Source organism: Macrobrachium nipponense, chromosome 45 (assembly GCF_015104395.2).
Source record: "Macrobrachium nipponense isolate FS-2020 chromosome 45, ASM1510439v2, whole genome shotgun sequence".
Classification (NCBI taxonomy): Eukaryota; Metazoa; Arthropoda; class Malacostraca; order Decapoda; family Palaemonidae; genus Macrobrachium; species Macrobrachium nipponense.
The window spans coordinates 34964531-34988492 of record NC_061105.1 but is presented as its reverse complement, the minus strand read 5'-3'; the positions used below and the strand labels follow the sequence as shown (position 1 = coordinate 34988492).

The following is a 23962-nucleotide window of genomic DNA, read 5'->3' as shown; positions in this document are numbered from 1 at the left end:
ACCAAAGATCCAATACGTCACCAAATAGCAGTCCAAAAGATCAACGGCGTAATGAAATTCGAAAATCAAGTCAGGAGGAACTAGCAAACGATGTTACTAGTACCAGCGACAGAGAAAATCTGGCTCAAAATGGTAATAGTTCCTATTCCTGCCACTCAGCGGCAGGCGGCGGGATCACCTGACCTACCTGTAGTGTGTGCCGCGAAATTTGAATTTCTGTCGGGGACGACGGAGTCTATAGCTAAGTAGTATATATCTGACAGGGAAGTTGAATGCATGAAATGGGAATGTTACTGCCTAACCACCTTGTTCAATTAATTTTAACGGCCGTGTTGCAGCATCTCCGTAATTCCAATTGTAAAGGACTGAGGGTTTGTATATTGTGTAGGAACAAAAATCTTTATGTTAATTTTTTTTAATAAGTAGGATCACTTATTTCATTATTTCCCTTTACTTCCTCTTTCTTCTTCCTAATGAACACCATATTCTTAGGAAGCTTGAATTTCAAGTCACTGGTCCCTGTGGGATTGTTCTGTATGAATAGCTTTTGTTTATTAAATAATAATAATAAATTGGGGTACTTAATATTAAATGCTAAGATATTTTAATCAAGATTCCAATAATTTTGTTGTCGATGTTCTTAGATTCAAGTATTACATTCCTGTAGACCCTTTACCTATTTTTTTGCTCTATACAGAATATTATTTAGTGAACTTACACAGACTGATCATTTGCTGGAAAAGAAATGACAGAACTCAAAAGTCCTTTCCTACCAGCAACACAGAAGCCATTGACAGGCAGAATGAAGAATGAGCTATAGGCAACCTCTTTTTTTGTATATATAAGAAAAAAATTAAGTGACATTGAGGGGTAATAAGAGAGCCAATACCTTACCTGTACCCAAATCCATTATCTCGAAGTGTAGCCTCTACCCCAGGGGCAGCCAGGGAAGACACATTGGGAAAGGCATGCCACATGGTGCCATCTACCTCGGCCAAAGGATGTCCATAGAGAGTGCACAGTTTCTCCACCAGCATAGTTATCCTACAATACAGAATGAGACTAGTCACTCAAATATAATTAAGCTGGATCAGGTTAGACTTATATCATCACATTCTTACTGAAAATGAGTTTAAATTCACATTAAAAACTTCAAAAATGCAGTATCGAGTATTAATTTAATGATGAGACAACTGTGGTAGAACACTCGAGAATATGCGAGATTGTTAGGAAACTGCCCTATTTAATTCAGTCCCATAGCAGGGGTGGCCCTGTACCTAACTTAAGTGTACTGTAGGGAATACTTAAGTTCCTTGCAGCATTCCTTTGGACCCTAGCTGCAACCCCTTCCATTCCGGTTTTACACGTTTCACATTTTTGCGGTCCACTTTGTCACTGATTTTTGTAGAACACATTATTGACTTTTCCGTGGGGAACTTTCACTAATTTGCAGATTTCTTCTATGGACCATATATCTAAAATTATTACTGATTTGCTTTTTTTCATAGAGCAACACTATTTATTCATTAATTACTGTATTTTCTCACATTGTGTTTGTAACTAAATACTGTTTTTTATGATAAAAAATGATTTACAGCATACTTATAATGTAATTATGTATTTTTACACTATATTTAAAATGTATTCACTACTTATTTTCATTTTATTTTCCGGTAAAAGCAGGCTGGAAAATAAAATGAAAATTAGCAAATATTTTAAATATTGTGTAACATGCTTTATCATAAAAACCTTTACGGTAATATCATTTTGTGATGGGATCACAAACCAAAAGACGAAAAACTTTCAAAACATGTTCTTACCAACTACTTGACACACTCAGGGCAAGGCGATGTGCTGTCCACTGGATATGGCCATTGTAACACAATACACAACAACCAAACAAGGACAACAACCACAAAAAGACCATTGCACAAACAATCACTAACAACACAAAAAACAACAATATAACAAGCTAATACGCACACACCAACTAACAACATCAAGAAACTACAACAGCTCACCAACAATAATCCTCAACAACTCACAACTACAACAACTCACATATAACTCAACAGAAACTCACAAGCACAACAAATCTAACAACACAGGCACATCAACTAACGCAAACAATATCAAACTTAACAACAAATTAAACAACAAATCACACAATTTAACTGACTATCAATGCCTTCAATACTCTTCATAGACCGCTGCCGACACTACTGACCATCACAGGCTCTGATCACAGACTGACTCAAAAATACAGACCAGACTTATGACCAACCCAACAGACACAACAACCCCTTGCTGAACGAGCAATTCGCTTGTTAAATATCCATTCACATGAACACACATAACATAATGAGCTAACAACCAAAACAGCCAGCCACTCTCTCTCTCTCTCTTTTACAAACAACTCTTGAGAATGTTGTCAAACGCAACTACCTTAACTCCTCCATAATTTCAAATAATACATCTTACCTTAGAGAGAGAGAGAGAGAGAGAGAGAGAGAGAGAGAGAGAGAGAGAGAGAGAGAGAGAGAGAGAGAGAGAGAGAGAGAATTGTATACCTATTATGCTCAATCCAGGGACCAACCCGGAATGAGCTTAATAGATACATTACTACATTACAGTGGGGGCCCCATATTTGCATTCTTCAGATTCGCGGACTCAGTCATTCCCAGATTTCTCTCTGGAACATATCCCCAAATTATTCACAGGAAATTCGCCTATTCGCCCTGCCGACCTGGTTACTCGAGTGAGGACTGCGTCCCTACGCCTCAGAACCAGGTTGGCCAAAAGGTTGGCTGTCTGGTGGGCTAGGTAGGAAATCGCCCTATCTCCAGACTGGCACAGTCTCCCAAAAGCCGGGTCCCCTTCAGGAGTGATGTTTCCCGAGGAGGCCGCGACCTTAGACACTGTGAGGGACCACAGGTCTAACCAGGAGACTGCTTGGAATGCTGCCATGGCAGTCGATTCCAATGCAAATGCCTCTTGCGAGAAGCAGAGGTTCTTTGACAGCAGGTGTTGGAGAGACACCCCGGAGTTAACCTAGCCAGCTTTGGGTTAACTTGTTTGGGCGGCAGAGGGTCCTCCGATGGCACGTAGAAATGCCTCTGTCGTAGTAGAGGGGGGGAAGGAGCTGTACGACCTGCTGGACCGAAGCGATCCCTCCTGTCCCGAGACGAGAGAGTCCACTTGGCCCAGTACACTGTCGGCCAAGGCTGATCGGGGCAGACCCACCGTCATCCTGGGTTCCTTCTTAGGACCCCAGAATGACTCCAGCCTAGATGTAGGCTCGGAGGGTGGAAGCGCCGATCCTTCCCCGAGGTCATTGTGCTGACGAATCAGCGCAATTACCTCTGCGAAAGACTTCTGGATCTCGGGAGAGACCCTCCTCCTTTCACAGAAGGAACCACAACAGAACCCTCATGGTCTCCTCCAGCCACTTGCGTGTACGATCTGGTCGGTCCTAGGACCGTGCCAGGTTCGTAGGCCCTCGTGGAGGGACCACTAGAAGAGCACTCCTCGCGATTGCTCCTGATTGCTTCGCTCTTCTTGGTGTAGCCCGAAAAGTTGAAGGGATAGCGCTCCCCCACTGCCCACTGGCAGAACCGGCGTGCTGGGGGGGCTGCAGGCGATCGCCAACCCGCAGTGGCGATCGAGCTGCAGGCCTAGTCGCGCGGCTCCCCTGGGGAGAATCTGCTGGACCGAGAACCACAGCGACGGTCCCGAGCGTCAGGAGAGCTGCTGCCAGTCACCCTATCTGCCTGGTCCCTGTGTGAGCAGCAGTCAGGAGACCAGTAGAGTCCACTGTCGCGGTGGGAGCGAGGCCTGTCCTCACAGCGCGCCACGGTGCCCGGACCAGCCCTGGCGACCAAGGGGACCTCTTCTTCACCTCAGCCCGCGAACGATCCGGAGGAACCGTCAGGTCAACCCTGGGTACCGGTAAATTGCCACGAGAGCGATCGCTGGCCTAGCGGGAGTCACCTGGGCGAGTCCCACCAGTCTTCCGCTCCGTGCCTGGGTCCTGGTGGCGAGCAGGCTCGGCTGCCTGGACTCTGGCTGCACGGTCACCCACGGGTGACCGTACACTCGGCACCTCTCGCGAATGAGAGGCCGGGACGGTTCCTGGCACCAAGGCAGAACCTCTGGCACCAGGCGAGGAGGTACCGGTGTTAGCTGGTACTCCTCTGGTCCCCGTCTTCTTCCTTGCGGAAGGAGAGACGGACCCCGTTTCCAAAGGAACAGGAGGACCAGTGGAAGCCCCTTCTGTCCCACCTGTCCGGTGGGACAGACCCTTAGAGGTCTCAGAGCGAGACTTCTTAGGGGGGGGAGGAGGCTGCCTTCTTCTTCCTCGGCAGTGGGGCCTTGGAAGTCGAAGGGGAAGAGGCGGCTGCAGACGACGACGAAGAAGACGACGAAGACGATAACGACACCTTCCTCTTCTTCTTCGTCAGCTTCCTCAGGACCACCGTCAGGTCCTCCATCCAGGACGGAGCCGGGGCAGTTGCCGAAGCAACAGGGCCCAGCTGCACCCGTCCGGATGGACCTGGGCTGGGGACAGCAACACCATGGGCAGGAACGACGGCGGCAGGAACTGGCACAGGAACGGCAGGCACAGGAACAGGAGGCGGTACAGGAGCCAGCAACATCCTGGGCACTGAAGGCAGATCCAGCAGCAAGCTCTTGGGACACCGAAAATCAGGGGCTGGGGCAAGAGCGGCAAAACCAGGCGGTGGGATGACGGCCCTCCTCTGCAGACCCAACAGCGGAGCCTGCACTGCAGCTGTCAGGGTCACCATTGTCACATGTTGAGTGTATACCAGGTGAGGAGGGGCAGCATACCCTGGCGTAGACACAGTAGTGGTTGTTAAGGTCAAAGGTCCATGGGTTACCGGCCTGGAACCCTTCGCGCGATGACACAGCAGCCCCTGAACGCTTGGTGTCCCCTGGAGCCCCAGCGAGTACCAGACCTGGCCGAGATCGTCCCCTGCGGCAGGCTTACCTGAGGAAGGAACTGTCGGGTTAATGGGGGGGGGGGGGGGGGGGGGTGGGGGGGGGGGGGGGGGGGGACAGGTCCCACCCTGAGCGAACGGAAGACCCCAAGTACAACTGAACGTCGGGGTATCTCGCTCCCTCCTCTACGCTCAACTGATCAAGGGAAGAGAAGGAGCGAGATACAGCCCCCGAAGGAAAAGGAGCCATACGTGGGAGCTGTGACGGAGGGAGGAAAGAGGAAGAAGTGTCCGTGACCAAGGGAGTAACTGGAGAGACCTCCGATGACTCCCTGGCCAGCTTACGAGCTTTCTTCCTCCCCTCGTAACGCTCCCACTGCTCCTCTGACCAAACAACACGAATATCACAAGGTTCGGTGCGAGAGCACTCACGCCCTCGACACCGAGTACATAGATCATGAGGGTCAACCTCAAAAAGGGATCTAAATACCCCACACTTATGGCCCTCCACGCCAGGGCACAATCTGCGGATGGCGGGGGGGCGGGGGTCTCTCCGGCTCGTGGGAATCCATAATCAATCACCATGAGTAATAACAAAAAAAAAAATATACCAAGTACTCACGTTATTTTCACTCAAGCCCTCAGAATAAGAGAAAGTAAAGAAAATATGCTTCACGATAATGAAGTAAATCCTTAGCATACAACAGAAGCGGGCAGAGCAATGAACAACACGTCTGACACCAACGGCGGCTAAAAGCAAAGTGGAGCTTCATCTCCCAGTCAGCCGGGACACCCGACTATCGGACAAGGAGTTAACTATCGAACCTCCTTGTTCAAGCTTACAACTGGTTCCAGCTGCCGCTGATTACATTCCTATTGTTAAAGGACCGATGGTTTGTATTACGTATCGGAACAAACAACAATTTGGACCATTCAATACCTAACCTAATCGTTACTGTACCTGTAAATAAAGTGTATTAGTGTACAGGGTACAATACATACTGTACATACATGTATGTATGTAAGTAGTAAAATGTGGAACCTTACCTTTCAAGTGAGGCGATGTCCGAAAGTGGCGACAGAGGAGGAGGACAAATGGCAGAAAACATGAACACTTAACTTTACGAAACACATTGAAAAATGATATTGTTATAATACAATAAAGTTTCATACATTCTTACCTGGCAGATATATACATAGCTAAGACTCCGTCGTCCCCGACAGAAATTCAAATTTCGCGGCACACGCTGCAGGTAGGTCAGGTGATCTACCGTCCTGCCCTGGGTGGCAGGATTAGGAACCATTCCCGTTTTCTATTCATATTTTTTCTCTTCCACCTGTCTCCTGGGGAGGCTGGGTGGGCCATTAATCGTATATATCTGCCAGGTAAGTATGTATGAAACTTTATTGTATTATAACAATATCATTTTCATACAATCAACTTACCTGTCAGATATATACATAGCTGATTGACACCCTTTGGTGGAGGGTAAGAGACAGCTAACATGGAATAGACAGGTAAACAACATATGTTGTAGGTATAAATAACCTTGGTTCCTATCTGATAGGTGGTAGACTTCGTGGCTGTTGCCCGGTAGTCTGCATCACCTCAAGACTTTAGTGAGATATGTGATCTATGGCTAAGAGTTCTTGTGGGTCTGCCGATGGGGTATGAACCGCTTACTCGGCAGAGCCTGAAAGGACTTTGTCAATGGGTACTGGACCACTTCTATGACAATACACCTTATGAAGGAGCGCAACACCGATCCCGATCACCTGATCCTAACACGAGGGTTCGCGCTCAAATTGAAAAGAGTTATCCCCACACTCCTTTCAAAAACCCCAATAATTTCACTAAGTTAAAAAACTTTAACTCAAAGTTAAGGATCAGTGTCGGCTCCTTATCCCAGTAACGTATCCGCAGAAACGTATAAACCAAAAGAGAAGGATCTCTCGTAGGTTAACTTGACATCCTTTGTGTAATGAGAAGTCAACACAGAGTTGCCTCTACCGTACAACACAGCTAATATGTCTTATATGACATATTGTTATGTAAAGAACAAGAATTTGCAAAAGCGCGCACTTCTTGCGCTTTTAATTCTCAGCTGTTTGAAGGAATCAAGTCACTTATGAAGTGCTTAGGAGATCTCCATGTTTCAAAGAAGACCAGGGCTTTCTTGAAATGGATCTCTCCCGACTGAAGCCTGAAGCCTGAAGCCTGGCAGGAACCTCGCGCCTGGCTGGTGCTTCGCTCTTGGTTGGCGCCTAGCGCTTGTCTGGTACCTTTCGCTTGACTGGCGCCTCGCGCCTTAGCTGGAGATTCGCGCCTAGAGCCTGGCTTGCGCCTGGCTGGCGCCTCGCGCCAGGTTGGCGCTTTGTGCCTGCCTGGCACCTTGCGCCTGCTGGCGCCTTGCGCCTGCCTGGAGCTTTGCGGCTGGCTGGTACCTCGCGCCTGCCTGGCGCCTCGCTCCTGCCTGGCGCCTCGCTCCTGCCTGGCGCCTCGCGCCTACCTGGCGCCTCGCTGCCTGGCGCCTCGCGCCTGGTTGGCTCCTCCCCACTTGCCGGAGCTTCGAGCTTGGTAGAGTCTCGAGGATGTCTGGCAATGTCCACATCGGACACTCTCATGTGTCCTATATGTTCGCATCTAGCGCATCTGTGTCAGGTTGTAGGCCCGGTCTTTCTCCTCATCAGACAATGACAGTGTTCTTGGGGCTGTCTGCCTCTGGCGTTTTTTACGCCTGTTTTAGCATAAGGCTCCTGGTTGGCGCTACATTGTCCGAAAGTCCTGAACATCCACAATAGTAAATCACAAGACTGGAGAAGGGTGGAAGAAATTCTTCCACTTTGAGCTTTGGCCTCTCCGGCAAGGGGAGGTGATTGTAGTCAGCTACATCCAGTATACGATAGGATATCTAACAGTATGAGAGATAAGTCTTCCTCCGAGGAGGATCCTTCTTGAGTACTTCCCTTGCTCACGAGATCTCTTCTTACATGTTGAAGGGGCTTCTCGTTGCAGAATCTTCCCTATCCTTGTCCAAAGGAAGGGAAGAAGCTTGGAAGTCGAAGGAGACTCCGAGCTGAAATTGGGAGTACTCCTGATTTCTAGCTCCTTATTGTATCCCTCTGAACACCTTCTGGGAAGCATTTTGAGCCGTCATCGCATTCCAAAGACTCTGTAGGCAAACGTTTTAACCATTCTACTGTAGATGAAAACGTAAGTACCCTGCCTGGACAACGAAACCTCTATCTGAAAACATTGAATCAGGAATAGGGGGTTTTAGTTCTTTTGCCAGACATACTATGCTGGCAAGAACCCATTGGCTAATCTCCATAGAATCTGATGCGAGATTCCAATGCTCAAAAAAAAATTCACTTGTCTTCTTGATCGTTTGGGACCAAGAGAAAACAAAGAATTCCCTCATAAAAATTTCTCAAAGAAGTTTGATGAGGAGCAGTTCCATCTTGTCGGAACATAGAATCTGTGGCCACAAAAAAGATCCCATTAGAAGTACATGATATCCTACTCTTGTCATATTGAGGTATCGTATAAGATCCTGAAGATCTTAATCCTCTGCTATCTCCAATCCCTTTATAGAGACAGAGTATAGCCTTTTACTGCGTTCTTTGATAACAGATATATACAAAGGTGATTCTTCCCTCTGAAAGGGAAGAAAAAACCGCTGTGTGGTTCACAGAGGTATCGGAAGAGGACAGTTTCCTCATTCCCTCTAGCACAATCTGCAGCAATTCTATATCTTGTCCATGACTATTGTCATTTACCTTGAAAAATCCTCTCATTCATGTCCACTTCTGGTCAGTCTGCACGCAGACAGACTCAGAGTGGAGAGGTTGTTAAGGTCCATTATAATAGATGCTGATAGAATATTCAGACTGTCTTGGAAAAGACTTCCAAAACATGCTGTGAGAAGAACGTGACCTCTGTGAATCCAACCTCTCTAAGGCCAAAATGAGGCATAAAATATTTTCTTCTCTTTCTTTGACGCCCTTTATCTTAAATTCTGCAAATAATTTATATTTAGGGGAAAAAAAAAAACTTAAGTTTATTCCCCTTTCTAAAAAAAAATAAAGATGGCGTATATTGCTACCTCTCTTGGTTCGAGGAAAAGGAAGCAGTCTATAGGAAGCCTGTTCGTCTTCTACCTTACTGAGAGATCTATGAAGAAGACTTTCCACAGGTTCTCACAACTCTTTCCAATAAATGTTAAACATGTTAACAGTTATTATCGTCGATCTAGAAGGATCTCTTTGTTAACGCGAATAGGAGCGAAAAAAGAGAGATTCTCGATGCTCTTTGCGATATGAGAGAGTCGTGGAATTGGCCTAAGTGATTAAATGGGTAACGAAATCAGGAACGAATCTTGCCGTTACCGAGCCTGGTGTCCGAGAGGCTACTGGACTCTTAGGTTAATAACTCGCTAAAACGAGAAAATCTTGGATGGTACTCTTGGCTCACTGCGCCAGGCTGGCGCTTCTGGAGCATTGCGCCAGGTTGGCACTTCTGGCGCATTGCGCCAGGCTGGCGCTTCCTTCTAATTCTTTTTATGTTATGAGCCAGAACACCTGTGCCTTTATGGTACCCGACATCCTTTCACATGTTAATTCCGTTCTTAGTAGGTAAAAGCTTTATATACGTAGTATAGTCCATTCAGGGAAACAAGTTCTGCCCCAAAGAGAATGTTTCCCATCCGACTCATCCATCTTCTTCTGAGCAGGTACTCTAATAAGCTATGCTTTCGTAAGCCTGAGAGCATTATATAATATAATGTTCTGCTGCGATAGAATCCTTTAATAATGTTACCTAAGGTAAACAGCATTGAAAGATTGTACTATCTCTCTTATTGAAAGCTTCTTAGCAAAAGGCATACAATATTTTATTTATGTTAGCTTAACTATCCCCTCAATCCGGGGTTAAGACCGCGATTGTAGGGGAGAGATACGGATAGTTATTCCATCCCGCAGGAGAGAGAGATACACCCGACCGCTCATGACTGACACCTACATGGTACTGACAGTAACTGGCGTACTGCGTTGGTCTCAGGCTCTCAGCGAAAGCAGTCCCCGTTAGCCGTCTGGCCTTACTCTTCCAGAGTTGCCAGCTACTCCATTTAATAAAGGAATTTTTATCGAACTTCAGGAAGTTCTTATTAAAGCATATTTAAGCGAAACAAGACTTCGATAAATCTAGAAGCTAAGTAGGTGTTGTCTTAACAATCCCTTTAAGCGTAGTCCTTCCTAGGAAAGTCGTAGAAGGATACTGGTAATTGAGTTGCACAGAAAAGAAGTAACTACGGTATGTGTTTATGATTTGACCGTATCGTATTCTCATACAGCAGAAACTCTACTACCTTCTACTATCTTCGTTCTTTTCGTTAATAGAACGATAGAAAGAGTATATATATATTCTTAAGGAAGGAAGTTAATCCAGGAACTCTTTAAATCTTCGTGATTTCCTCATAAATCGCGGAAGAGACAGAATTCCTGTTCATCACTAGGGTTTATGGAAGGAAGTAGATATTTCCTATCCGCCATCATACCCAAACGTCGATGAGATTCTTATTAAGAAAAACTCCCAAAGCTCTTGCCTCCTCAAAACGAGGGAAGAGCATGGATGAAGGAGAGAGTCCGCATTGAGAGGAACTGCCTAACACAGGAGTCTTCTGAATAATGAAAAGGGGCTTCTCTTAGTATCAGAATCCTTCTGACAAAAGCAACGGCCGCCTGTGCGACATCTTGCACATTTGCCAGGGGAAAGTTGCTCAAGTTAAAAAACTCAAAGAGGAGTCTCGTGCCTGACCTCTCTCTCAAATGAAGATTTTGGAATCTTCTGACGCCTGACGTCTGGATCCTTGCGCCTAGCACCTGGCGTCTGGATAGTTCCGCGCCCCTGGAATGTTCCGCACGCTAGAAAGGAGACTCGCTCCTGGAACGTTCCGCTTGCGTGGAAGGTCCCGTGCGCCCTGATAGATCCGAGCGCCTCTAGTCTTGTTTTACGAGCCTCTTGGCAGTAAACGTTCAATGGAAGCATCCTTCTGATTGCCACTCTACTTTAAGGCTCCTCAGTCTAGCCGTCTGTTTTCTCTTTGAAGGCGCCTTGCGCCAAGAAAAAAGTTCTGGAACGCGGCTCGCGTTTATCTGTATGAACGAGGCTTGCGCTAGTCTGTTGGAACGCGGCTCGCGCTAGTCTGTTGGAACGCGGCTCACGCTAGTCTGTTGGAACGCGGCTCGCTGCTGGTTGTTGGAACGTTCACCAGCTTGCTGGCTGGCTCTCAGCCTCTCGCTCAGTGAGTCGGAGTTCTCTTAGTTTTCAGAGAACGAGCCAGATCGTCCGAACTCCAAACATGTACATTCTTCGTCTTTTCGGATGTAAGATGAAGAAACGGAAGAAGAGATGCACTTTTTAAAGGATGCCTTTCCAATGGCTATCCCTGGCAGTCTGGGACGTTTTACAGATCCTGCTGAGGGAACGCCCGATCGGTGGGGATTCTCCATAACCTCCGTAAGGCTTTCGACTTTCCTTCTCCTCTGGGCTTGTGAGTTTGGAAGAGGTCTAGGCCTGAGAGCGAGACAGAGCCGATCAGACGCACCCTCTACTAATTAGGACGCCTTTCCAATGGCGAACTTGGCAGTCTGGGACGTTCTACAGATCCTGCCGAGGGGACGCCTGATCGGTGGGGATTCTCCATAACCTTCGTAAGGCTTTCGACTTTCCTTCTCCTCTGGGTATGTGAGCTTGGAAGAGGTCTAGGCCTGGGAGCGAAACAGAGCCGATCAGAACGCACCCTCCACTGCACTAACACTAAAATCACTTCTTACCTTTCAATAGCTCGTATTCTGAGCTACATTCCTTTGTCTTCAAATTGCAATATAAATTTGAAGATTCTGTGAAGTAAGAAGGAGATGAGGATACAACACTACTAGTAATGTTAATGCTCTAACTGCTCGTTAGTACGAGAGCTATAAAAACTTCTAAAGGAAGCGTAACTATTCTATTCCTTACTTCCTCAAGAAGGAAGTTAGCTCAATCAATTCTAACATTTACTACACGTTATTATGAATAAATATTAAAATTTTCCTTCTTGCAAACTATGTGAGTGTCTACCGAAAAGTTCGGTAGTTACACGTAAACAATTCTTCGAAATTTTCGAAGCCAAAGTTATTAAAACAAATTAATATGCGTATGCCGAACCAAAGATCCAGTACTTCCCTGCAAAAGATAGCCCAGAAGATCGATGGCGATGAAATCCAAAAATCAAGTCAGGAGGAACTGCAAACGTTGTTTACATTCCAAGCGACAGAAAAAATATGAATAGAAAACGGGAATGGTTCCTAATCCTGCCACCCAGGGCAGGACGGTAGATCACCTGACCTACCTGCAGCGTGTGCCGCGAAATTTGAATTTCTGTCGGGGACGACGGAGTCTTAGCTATGTATATATCTGACAGGTAAGTTGATTGTATGAAAACGGCAGAAAACATTAACACTAAACTTTACGAAATCACTAACACGAATTTACGTTAACGAACAAAATCTACGTGAACAAACGAATTCCACAAGAGTACGATAACGCTGCCGAAATGAAATGGTCGAGGAACTCCCTTACGTAGATGCATGATGGGATAGATGCTGACCAATAGGAGAGCAGGATCTTAAGGCAGTAACTAGCATCAGGAACCAATGGCGGCGTGCTAGTTTTAAAATTGTTCTTGGCAGCTCGGGCGAATCTTGGACTTTACAGTACACCCTTTCTCGACCTGAATTATTTTTGTACACAGAAGCAAAAAAATCTTCGTCTTTGCCTTCGTAACCTGGATTTTTCATACGTAGGGACTTTCGTATATAGGGGTCTGACTGTATCTACAATTAACACAAAATTAACATCGAAATTATGCACAATTTTCAACTCGAGGCTGGCATGGGGCCCAGGTTTGGAAACGGGGGAGCTGGGTAAGGGAGCAGGTTAAAAAGTCGTAGGACTGGGAACAGGTGACACAGCCACAGCAGGCATAGAAATATTAGGAATATTATCAATAGAAGACTTAGCTGAATTATCTAGTTTTTGTCTTGGCTCTAGTGGCCGCCTAACATTTCCTATCCCTGTCCACTTTTTAGCATCCCACTTTGAACATTCTTCACAAGTTTTGTCAATTGAACACTCCTGTCCCTTACCCTATACATAAGGTGTGAGAATCATACTTCTCTTTATAAGTCTAGCAATGCAGTCTTTGCTACAATACCTTACGCTAGCAGCGCTACTGTCAGACATCTTGAAAAGATAATCCAAATAAAGCAAACTACCAATACTTCAGCAAATAACTCTCCAAAGACAAAGTGTCGAAATTCAAAATCTAAGACCATTCACAACATAACTTCAGTCGAGAGCTGACAGAAAACAATTGGACTCCTTCCTGATGTTGTTCCTCTCTTACCCTGGAAGTGGGTGGGGCTAGTAACTACACTGATACTAGTGCTACCATGATTTTGTAAATTTTTAAGCTGTTGGCAAGTGAAACTCAAAGCACTGTAATTACTTGGTAAGTTACATATGTAAAAAGATACCTTATAGGCCTATTCTTATTTAACATTATTTTGCCATAATAAATATTTATTCCCATTGAAAAACTAACTTGCATAGTATATAGTTTACGGTATAACCATGAATGAACATACATACGCTTAATCTGTTATGATAGCCTTTGGATTTCACATGACCTAGCAGTCTCATTAATACAAATTTCCATGAAATCTGCAAGACATTCAAGAATGATGCTGCCACTTTCAGCCTTCGTAAGACACAAAAATGGCACATTTATAAACATATATTAATCTGATATTTGTATCAATTATCAAAAAACAAGTAAATAAATACATCATCATTTTAGGTAGAAACACTTAAATTTATTAAAACTCTACTCTTATTCTTGACTGGAACATACTATCTGTCCAGGAATGGAAAGAGAATGAGCCCAAAATGTTACGTCCTCACATTATTGTTGAAAAGGGCATATGTATCCGTTTGGCCTGAGGTTTATCAATTGAGATAATCTATTTGCTCAAGGTGCCTGTGCAGGCAAGAAAACTGTGCAGGTTGTTCACATTAATGTTCAGTTTTACATGCACCATAACTGAACATTGGTGGTGGCCTTAACAGGAGGAAACCCTTTTGCAGTTACACTATGAAACAATTGTTAGAAGAGGATTGAGGAAAGTACGACAAGAGAGAGAATAGTCATAGAAATAGAAGTGGTTGCAGCTAGGGGCCAAAAGGATACTGCAAAATATAATAATTTTTAAAAGTAAATTGTGTTTTACCTAACTATACAAACCTGAGGTCCTTTACATAAAGAATTACTTTCAGCATAGGCTGGAAATTGGTCGTAGAAAAATAACAACGTTATGCAGTAACTATTTGTCCAACAGTCGGGAGTCCCGCCCGACTGGAAGTAAACATTCCACTTTCCTTTAGGCCCAGGGAAAGATTGAGGGGTGGCTTGAGGTGAGCATATAATGTAAACGACCTAAGGTTTGTACAGTTAGGAAAAATACAATTTACTTTCAAAAACTTTGAGTTGTTCCTACATGTTATACAAACCCTCGGTCCTTTACACTAGGAAGACTCACTGATTAGAGGGAGGAATCTGATAGAGTCATGTGAACAGACTGGTGTTGGCCCAACCATGGCTCCCATCCTGGTCGTAAGAGCAATAAGGGGAACCTGGCCTTTGCCCAGTTGGTTTGAGTATGGGAACAGAGTGACTAATGGCGAGACCTCTGGGCCAATTCATAAGAACAAGAATTCTGTAGTCGGTAGCAAAAAGATAAATATACAAGTACAGGCAGTCCCCCGGGTTACGACGGGTTCGGCTTACGACATTCCGAGGTTAAGGCGCTTCTCAATTATATTCATAAAAAATTATTTCCATGGTTACGAAGCATGTTCCAGGGTTAAGACGCCTACAACGCTCATCTGGCACAAGAAATATGACACCAAAAATGCAAAATAATCAATATTTGAAGTTTTTTTAATGAAAAATGCAATAAGATTGCAGTTTACATAGTTTTCAATGCACCCAAAGCATTAAAAGTAAGGCTTTCTTAGGATTTTTGATGTTCCGGCTTACATCGATTTTCGGGTTACAACGCATCACAAAAACGAAACCCCTGTCGTAACTTGGGACTGCCTGTATTGGGTTTGTCTCATGATAATGTCCTCTTCCCCCCTTGTTAGTGAAGGGACGGATACATGCTTCTATACTCTAATGAAAGGGTATAGAATGGAGCTCTGTAATATAGCTTACCTGCATCGATCACATATTCCACCATGTGACAACCGCAACTCTCGGCCCATTGGAAGATAGACAAATGAAAGGAGGAAGAGCAGCCATTCACACTCATTCACACGGTTACACAAGGTGAGATGCAACCTTGTCCAGTTAGAGGAACTGGGTAAGCTACACAACTTGTTGAGCAGCCACTACGGGTTTCAAGGAAAGTGTCCAAGGACCTATGGGCTATATCTCAAAGGTAGAAGGAAGTGAAGGTGGTCTGGTTGGCCCAAACCCCTGCCTTCAATACCTGCAAAACTGACAGGTTCTTGCAGAACGCAAGGGTAGAACCAATACCTCTGACTTCACGGGCTCTAGGACAAAAGGTGCCAGTGTCATACCTCCCTTTGGAGGAGTACGCTTTCCAGATCACCTCACAAAGCCAGAAAGAGTTAGTGTTCTTGGACACCTCTTTCTTTGTCACCCCCGGTGCTAACAAAGAGTTGTCGACAATTCAGGCCAGAGATGGTGAGTTCTCTTCAGATAGTGCAGTACCACTCTTAACAGGAGTGTTTAACATTATAAGAGAAACCATGAAGATCACCTACTCTCATCGCCAATGCCAGGGCCAGCAAAAAAAAAAAAACAGTCTTGAGGGTCAGATCCCTGTCTGACAACTCTCACAGAGGCTTGTGAGGCTCACAAGTCAAACTCCTTAAGACGAGTCACATCCCACTCAGGAGGCCTGAGTTCCCTGGATGGGCAAGACCTCTCGAAGTTCCTCGTAAGGAGAGAGATCTCCATGGAAGTGGAAATATCTATTCCTCACAGTTTCAGGACAAGGCCAAGGCTGACCTATAACCTTTAACTGTGGAGACAGAGAGGAGCTTCTCTCGGCGAAGAAAGACTAGGAAATCTACGACCCGCTGAAGAGTGGCTCTGAGCGGAGAGAGACTCCGTCCACGATACAAACCACAGAAGACAGCCCACTTTCCCTGGTACACTACTGCAGAGGACTGTCTGAGGTATCCTGCCATCTCTGTTGCTGCTTGAGAAGAAAAGCCTCTCGCTCACAAGAGATGGTGGATAACCACCAGCTTTGAAGACACAGGGATTGTACTGGCGAGTGGTACCACTCTATGTGCAGCTGACATAGAAGGTTGTGCCAAGCGGGAATCTCTCACAGTAACTCAAAAAGAAGAGCTATCAGATCGGGAGCCCCCAGAATCATCTGAAAATTCTTGGTGCTGATCACCTTGCGGATCAGGCAGAATGGGGGAAAGGCATAGATGTCGAGATTGTCCCACAGATGTTGGAAAGCGTCCTCTGCAGCTGCCCATGAGTCCGGCACCACGGAGAAGAAAATCAGAAGTTTTCTGTTGTGCTGGGTGGCGAGCCTTTCCGCCACTCTGGGTGTAGGGACCAGGCGGTCCCTTATTACCTGATTTTGGCGACTGTGCTTCTCTGCCATTACATTCCTCTTGCCCGGAATGTACCTGACCAACAGCTCTACCGAGTATGCCATAGCACACTCGTGCACCTGCACTGTCAACTGATGCAATGGGAGAGACACTAGACCCCCCTGTTTGTTGACATATGGCACCACTGTGGTGTTGTCGCTCATCAACATCACGGAGTGTCCGATCACTCGATCGAAGAACTCCTGAAGGGCTAAGAAGGCTGCATTGAATTCCAGAATGTTGATGTGAAGGTGCTTGTCGTATTGGTCCCACACTCCTGCAGTTTGCAACTCCTCCAGGTGTGCGCCCCAACCCTTGGTCGATGTGTCTGAGAACAGAAGAATGTCCGGAGGAAGAGTGCGCAACTCCACTCCTATTAAGAGGTTTCTGTCATCTAGCCACCGGGCTAAATCCTTCCTCACTTCCTCCATTAGAGGGAAGAGGAAGGATTGAGGATCCTAAGCCTGTGACCAACACTCCTTTAATCTCCATTGAGGAGACTGCAGGTGAAGACACCCTTGAGGGAACAACTTCTTTAATGATGACAGGTGACTGATCACAGCCTGTCAAAGCTGAGCTGGCTGTTCCTGCCAAGACAGAAACAGTTGAACTACCTTCCTGAACTTAATGATTCTCGAGTCTGTGGGGAAGACCTGTGCTGCTGCCATCTAGATCAGCATGCCCAGATACTTTATCCTCTGCTTGGGAACGAGATCTGACTTCTCAAAATTTATCACGATCCCAAGATCGTGGCAAAAGTTGAGAAGTCAATCCCTGTCCTGCAGTAACTGCGAGAGTGAGCTCACAAGGACTAACCAGTCGTCGAGATACCTAAACGGACGTATCCCGACCGAGTGAGTCCAAGTAGAAACCAAGGTGAGCACTCTCATGAACAACTGAGGGGCGGCCGAGTCTAAAACAAAGTGCCCTGAATTGGAACACTGTCCCCTCGAGGAGAAAGTGGAGGTACTACCTGGAGGACTGATGAAAGGTATCTGGAAATACGCATCCTTTAAATCCACTGAAAGCATGAAGTCGTTCTCCCTGATGGAGGGGAGGACAGAACCTGCCGTCTCCATCATGAATCAAGTCTGGTGAACGAATCGGTTCAAAGGAGAGAGATCTATCAACGGTCTCCAGCCACCCATAGCCTTCCCCACCAGGAAGACTCGGCTGCAGAACCCTAGTGACGGATCTAGTACGACTTCCACAGCCCCCTTTCTCAGAATAGCTTGCACCTCTTCTTTCAGTCCCAGATCCTTGGCCAAACCAGGGATGTAAGTTTGTAGATGGACTGGAGCTTCAGTGAGGGGTGGCCTCAACTCAAAGGGAAGAAGATATCCCGAAGAACATCCACTACCCAGGTCTCGGCTCCATAGCGCTGCTATGTTGCCCAATGATTCGCCAGGCAACCAACCCCCCACTGATGGCAGCAGCTGAGGGGGAATGCCGTCCCTAGCATTTCCTTCTCTTCCCCTTCCCCTTACCTCCCTTCCCCAAAAAGGAGGGCTGAAAGAGGCATGATTGGTCCTCTTTCAATGCAAAAGAAGGCTGGGTCTTTCCTTGTGCCCCCTTCAAAGAAGGAGTCTTTTTGGAGGCAGAGGAAAGCTTGAAAAGCTGCCATAGCTGTAGCTTCCAAGGCCATCACCTCTTACTGAGTGAACCAAAGGTTCTCAGCCGCAAGGTGCTAAAGCAGCAAACCAGGAGTTAGACAAACTAGCTATGAGTCCATCTGTTTAGTTGGCACAGGGTTTTCTGAGGGCGAATGAAAATGCATCTGTTGAGGTAGAGGAGGGGGATGCAGCTTGTCCAATCTTTTGGCCCTAAGTGAATTCTCTTGCCCTGAGACAAGATTGTTCACTTGTCCACCACACCAGGCAAAGAGGACCACAGTAAGCCCACAGAAGTCCTGGGTTCCTTCTTAGGGTCCCAGAATGACCCCAATTGTGAAAGGTGGTCAGAGGAAGCTACCATGGACCCTTCCCCTATATCATTGTGCTGACGAATCAGCTCAATGACCTTTGCAAATGTCCTCTGACTCTCAGGAGTGACTGTATCCTGTGGGGAAGGACCATCCAGTCCTTCTAGGATGTGTCCCTCCCTCGACCCTCTTCCTTCAGAAGGAAGAGCCTCAACAGACCCCCTATGATCTTCCCGAACTACTCGAGTGTGTCCTATGACCATGCCAGGAACTTTCTTGGCCGAACCCTGAGGAGAACACTCCCCAGGGTACCCCTTGGTCCCTCACCCCTCCTGGTGTATCCCGAGGAAGTTGAAGGGACAGGTGAGGAAGATCGGGCGTTCCCACTCGCTCTGCTGGCAGAACTAACAGAAGAAGCAGGCCACAATCGATCACCAACCTACAGTGATGATCGAGTCTCAGGTCTAGAAGAGCATTCTCTCTCTGGAGAAACACTCCTCTGAGGTCCAGAACAACCCTCACGCATGTCAGAAGAAACACTACTCAACACTGGAACTGGTTGATCACGCATGCTGAGGATCAGGCGAAGTGCAGTGTCCACCTGCATGACGAGAGCAAGTACCATCCTCATGACACGTCCCAGTCTTCAAAGAGGTCAGAACCTCTTGAGAGGACTGAACAGGGGGCCTTCTACCAGTCTTGCCACGTGCACGATCTCGTGAGACCATCACGTCAACCCTGAGAGCCGAGCAATCGCTGTGTGAATGACCATCAGTAAGGCATGAGTTGCCTGTGTGACTCACCCCTTCCCTCCACACTGCGCCTGAGTTATGACAGTGAGCAGACTCAGCATCACCGACTCTAGCTGCATGCTCATCGGAAGACTTGCATACACTTGGGAAAGCTCGTAAACAAGAACCTGAGACGGTACTCCTCTAGGACTAGGTGTAGAAGTATGAGCTGAAGCTTGAACTCCTACGGTCCCATACCCGTGCATCCCTGGGGGCAACGAGGAGGTTTCCATTCCCGAAGGAATGGGAGGACCAGCAGAAGGCCCACCTGTCTCACTGGAATGGCGAGACAGATCCTTAGAAGTTCCAGAGCAAGACTTATGGGGGGTGGGGGGGAAGAGAGACAACCTCCTTCTTCCTCAGCAGAGGAGCCTCAGAAGATGAAGGGGAAGAGGCAGCAGATGACGACAAGGAAGACGACAACACCTTGCGCTTCTTCTTCATCAGCTTCCTCAGCACAGCAGTCAGATCCCCCATCAAAGCCACTGGAGCAGCTGCCAAAGCAGCAGGCTCCAGAGCACAGCAGCTCTCGCACAATCAGGGACTGATACAGCAGCAGGCACAGATGAAATAGGCTTGAAGGTAACAGGCGGAAGATCGAATGGGGGATGTCACTCTTGGAGGATGTTCATAAGTTGCTGGGGGAGACAAGACCACATGACCTGCTGGAGGAGGGGGCAAGAATGAATCTGCCCTCGAAGTATGTGGCACGGATGACACCACCACCAAAGGTGTTACAGTGGTTACATGCTGAGAGTATACAAGATGAAGGGGTGCCACATACAGACAAGGTTGTTGTCCTCCCCGCAGCAGTGCCATGAGTCACAGGGCAGACAAGAAATGGTGCATCAGCCCCAGGAGTGAAGGAATACCAGGCAGCCCCAGCTTCAGCCAAGCCTGCTGCAAATCCCCAACAGCAGAGGCAGCCACACCTGAAGGAGCAAAAGTTGGGTTAGTAAGAGGAACCCCTACTCACCTTGAGGGGTAAAAATCCCCGCCAGAGCAAGCAGAAGCCTGAGTACAACTCCGAGTAGAGCAGCCCCACCTCCTCCCTTCTACACTTGATGAATCAACCGAAGAAGCGGAGGGAGACATTCCCCGAAGGGGAAACAGAAAGACAAGGAAGCTTATGAGGAGGGAGAAAGGAAAACGAAGGATTACCCCCCAACGGAGTCGTCGGAACTTAATAACCCTCCGACGAAGCCTTTGAAGACTTCCCCCGAGATCACTTCCTCCCCTCATACCTTCCCCACTGCTCTGCTGACCAAGAGACACAAGTATCACAGGTATTGTCTAGGGTACACTCACGCCCTCGACATGTCATACAAAGGGCCCGAGGATCAATTTCAATTTTGGAGCGAAAGCTACCACACTTCCTGCCCCCCACACCAGGACAAATGCACTGAGAGAATGGGGGGGTGCTTAAGCTTATGCAATTCTTGGGTTTGCATGTTACCAACAGTGAAACACAAACAGGCAAACAAATCACACAACCACAAACAACAAGGAAAGATCTCACAAAGCACATCTGTTCACCACAGCGGCCGAAAGCAAAGTGGAATGTTTACGTCCAGTCGGGCAGGACTCCTGAATATCAGACAAGCAGTTACTGCCTAACTACCCTGTTGTTATTCTTCTACGACCAATTTCCAGCCTACACTGAAAGTAATTCCAAATGTAGAGGACCGAGTGTTTGTATAACATCTAGGAACAAACCTTATTATGCAATGCCTACAGTGCACTATGTTAGGTACATGACGGCACTATCGCCTACGGAGAATAAAACACTTTGGAAATCATATCCCAAGATACTGAAAGAAGCCAGGTAGGATGTCAACAAAAATTTACTGCTTGAGGGATTTTGCAAGATGACTGATGAGCTAACTGGAGAAAAAGTTGAAAGAAGCCCTTTGGAGGTCAAATATCCGAAGGAGAATGAGGAGTTCCAATTTGTGCTTTGAGGCACAGTTGAATGAATCTTTCTGAGCCTTTCCTGTGTCAGTTTGTGGCCTTCACTTAAGAAGGAATCCCTCAGCATACTTACTAAATACTCAAATTTTGAATGAATAATTTGATCACACAATTGTACTTTAAAATTATCACAATATAGTGACAGGTTGATTGTCAACCCAAAATCAGTAACAACTTCAGTAAAATAAGAATTTGTATTTGTATCTCAGGAAGTGAACATAACTTTACCTTTTGATGTTATTGTTAGACGAACAGATAAAGGAAAAAACATTTTCAACCGGGTCTTGGTTCAGCATACGTACACCAGGGAAACTGGAGCACACAGCTGCAAAATTATTGTCAGCCTTCGACCACTGTCTATACATCTCCTCTAAGCAGACGTTAAGCTGGAAATAATCTCTCAGAATCTTTTCATGTTCTGTCTCATTGATTTCATTACTCTGGCCATTCAAGCTGTCGTCAAATGTAGCTCCTTCTATCTTGAGCTTCTTTGCTCTTGGCCTACTTTCTCCTCTCTTGCATTGTGAAGGTTCTGGTGCATTGTGGGTCTGGTACGTCACGCCTGCGTCATCTTGGGATAATGTCCAGACACTGTTCTGGATGACACCGCGCCACCTTCCAGGAACAATCTCCCGCCATCTGGAAAACCAAATTCATATAAATCTCTGACATTTGAGTAGTAGTTGGTGATGCCATGCCATTAGCCTTGGCTTATGCAAGCTTTTTTACTTTACTGTTACCTAATAATTAATGACAATTATTGGCTAATCAAAACTTTGTAAGCTCTTGTAATAGAAAAACTGATCTTTACCAATGACTGTAATTTGTTCAGTTCAATTTTAACAGTACATTGTTTAATTTGTTTTACCCAGTGAGAAGTTTATTCAACGGTAGTGCACTGACATAACGGCCTGTGGTATATCGTACTTACGGATGTATATTGATGCAAAATGGAAATATTAATTTGAGAGTTTTCGCCTCCAGATCAAGTGCCAAACTGTTTTTCATATCAGGCGCCAAAATGAATGCTGGGAGTTTGAGTGAAGAAGAAAACGCATCACCTACAATGAATACATGTTTATGCTTACAGCACACTGCAATTTCACTTTACAATACTGTACTGCATATTGTCCTGCAGTTTATATAAATGTTTTTAAGCATCCTTTATGAGAGAAGTGACCACTCCCTTATCATACTTTCTAGCTGGCAGAGCGGTCATTTGGTCTAAGTTAATTTTTATGTGTTCTTTTTTACATTAATATTGATTTTTGTATAAAGATATTAAGATTATAAATAATCTAGAATAAGAAAAGATGAAAGAATTTATTTTGTATATTTATATCCTGAAAATTATAGGCATGAAACATATAAGGGAAAAAATGGTTATTTTGAATGCCATTCCCTGAAATATAGAGCTTGTGGATTAATGAACTGTTTCATTTTAGTTTCATTTGTGTCATACCATTTTAGTGCACTTGGTATTGCATGCAAATTTTCTATATACATATTCATTTAGAAACACAACAGAAAAATGACATTTTCATAATAAAATGAAGTTTTATATATACTTACCAAGTAATAACATAGCTATAGTTTCTAACCAGTACGACAGCTTGTTTAGTGCGGGATACAGCACAACCCACTACTGACACCACCAGGAATGACTTGGCAGATAACCTCATTCTGTTTATGCTTATGTCCATCAAATGGAGGAGGGAGGGGTCTAGCATGTAATTAGTTGGTAAGTACAGTACGGTGCCCAATTATGCGAGAATATGGTTGATCCACGGCCTCGCAGAACTGGAAACTTGTAGATTTCAATACACATACCTTATGAGAATAATTCCATTAGGGCCAAGGCAAACAGCAACTTACCCAGTCAAACTTTTTTATACAGGCAGTCCCCGGGTTACGACGGGGGTTCCGTTCTTGAGACGCGTCGTAAGCAGAAAATCGTTGTAAGCCGGAACATTGTCAAAAATCCTAAGAAAACCTTACTTTTAATGCTTTGGGTGCATTGAAAACTATGTAAACTGCATTCTTATGGCATTTTTCATCAAAAAACCTTCAAATATTGATTATTTTGCATTTTTGGTGTCATATTTCATCTACCAGATGAGTGTTGTAGGCGTCGTAACCCTGGAACATGCGCCGTAACCCTGGAACATGCGTCGTAACCCTGGAAATAATATCTGATGAATATAATTGAAAAGCGTCGTAACCTCGGAACGTCGTAAGCCGAGACCGTCGTAACCCGGGGACTGCCTTACTACCAATTTTAAATACTTTCTATGTACTATACTGTAATTTTTTTATATGAAATTGTTCTTATGGATAAATAAAACATTAAAAAGGTTTTAATAACTTGAAAAAGTTTAATGGTTTTAATAACTTGAAAAATGATATTGTTATGATACAATAAAGTTTCATACATACTTACCTGGCAGATATATACTTAGCTATAGACTCCCTCGTCCCCGATAGAAATTCGAATTTCGCGGCACACGCTACAGGTAGGTAGGTCAGGTGATCTACCGCCCCGCCGCTGGGTGGCAGGAATAGGAACTATTACCTTCTA

General features: G+C 45.6%; 1 protein-coding gene across 3 annotated transcripts in view; it reads right to left on the bottom strand.

The window, feature by feature from the left end:
* Positions 1 to 22469, bottom strand: part of LOC135214468 (N-glycosylase/DNA lyase-like) — an 84287-nt gene extending 61818 nt beyond the window's left edge. For 2 of the 3 annotated variants that reach the window (XR_010314347.1, XM_064248814.1), the window contains exons 1-3: positions 22316 to 22469; positions 21613 to 22023; positions 895 to 1044 (exon numbers count right to left, since the gene is read on the bottom strand). Coding sequence is in view for 2 of the 3 variants with exons in the window: in XM_064248814.1 (XP_064104884.1) it covers positions 895 to 1044; positions 21613 to 22023; positions 22316 to 22392 (638 nt within the window). In the remaining variant the exon portion in view is untranslated. The remainder of the gene's footprint in view (positions 1 to 894; positions 1045 to 21612; positions 22024 to 22315) is intronic. The other variant, XM_064248813.1, reaches the window with a different exon arrangement.
* Positions 22470 to 23962: the final 1493 nt, after the last annotated feature.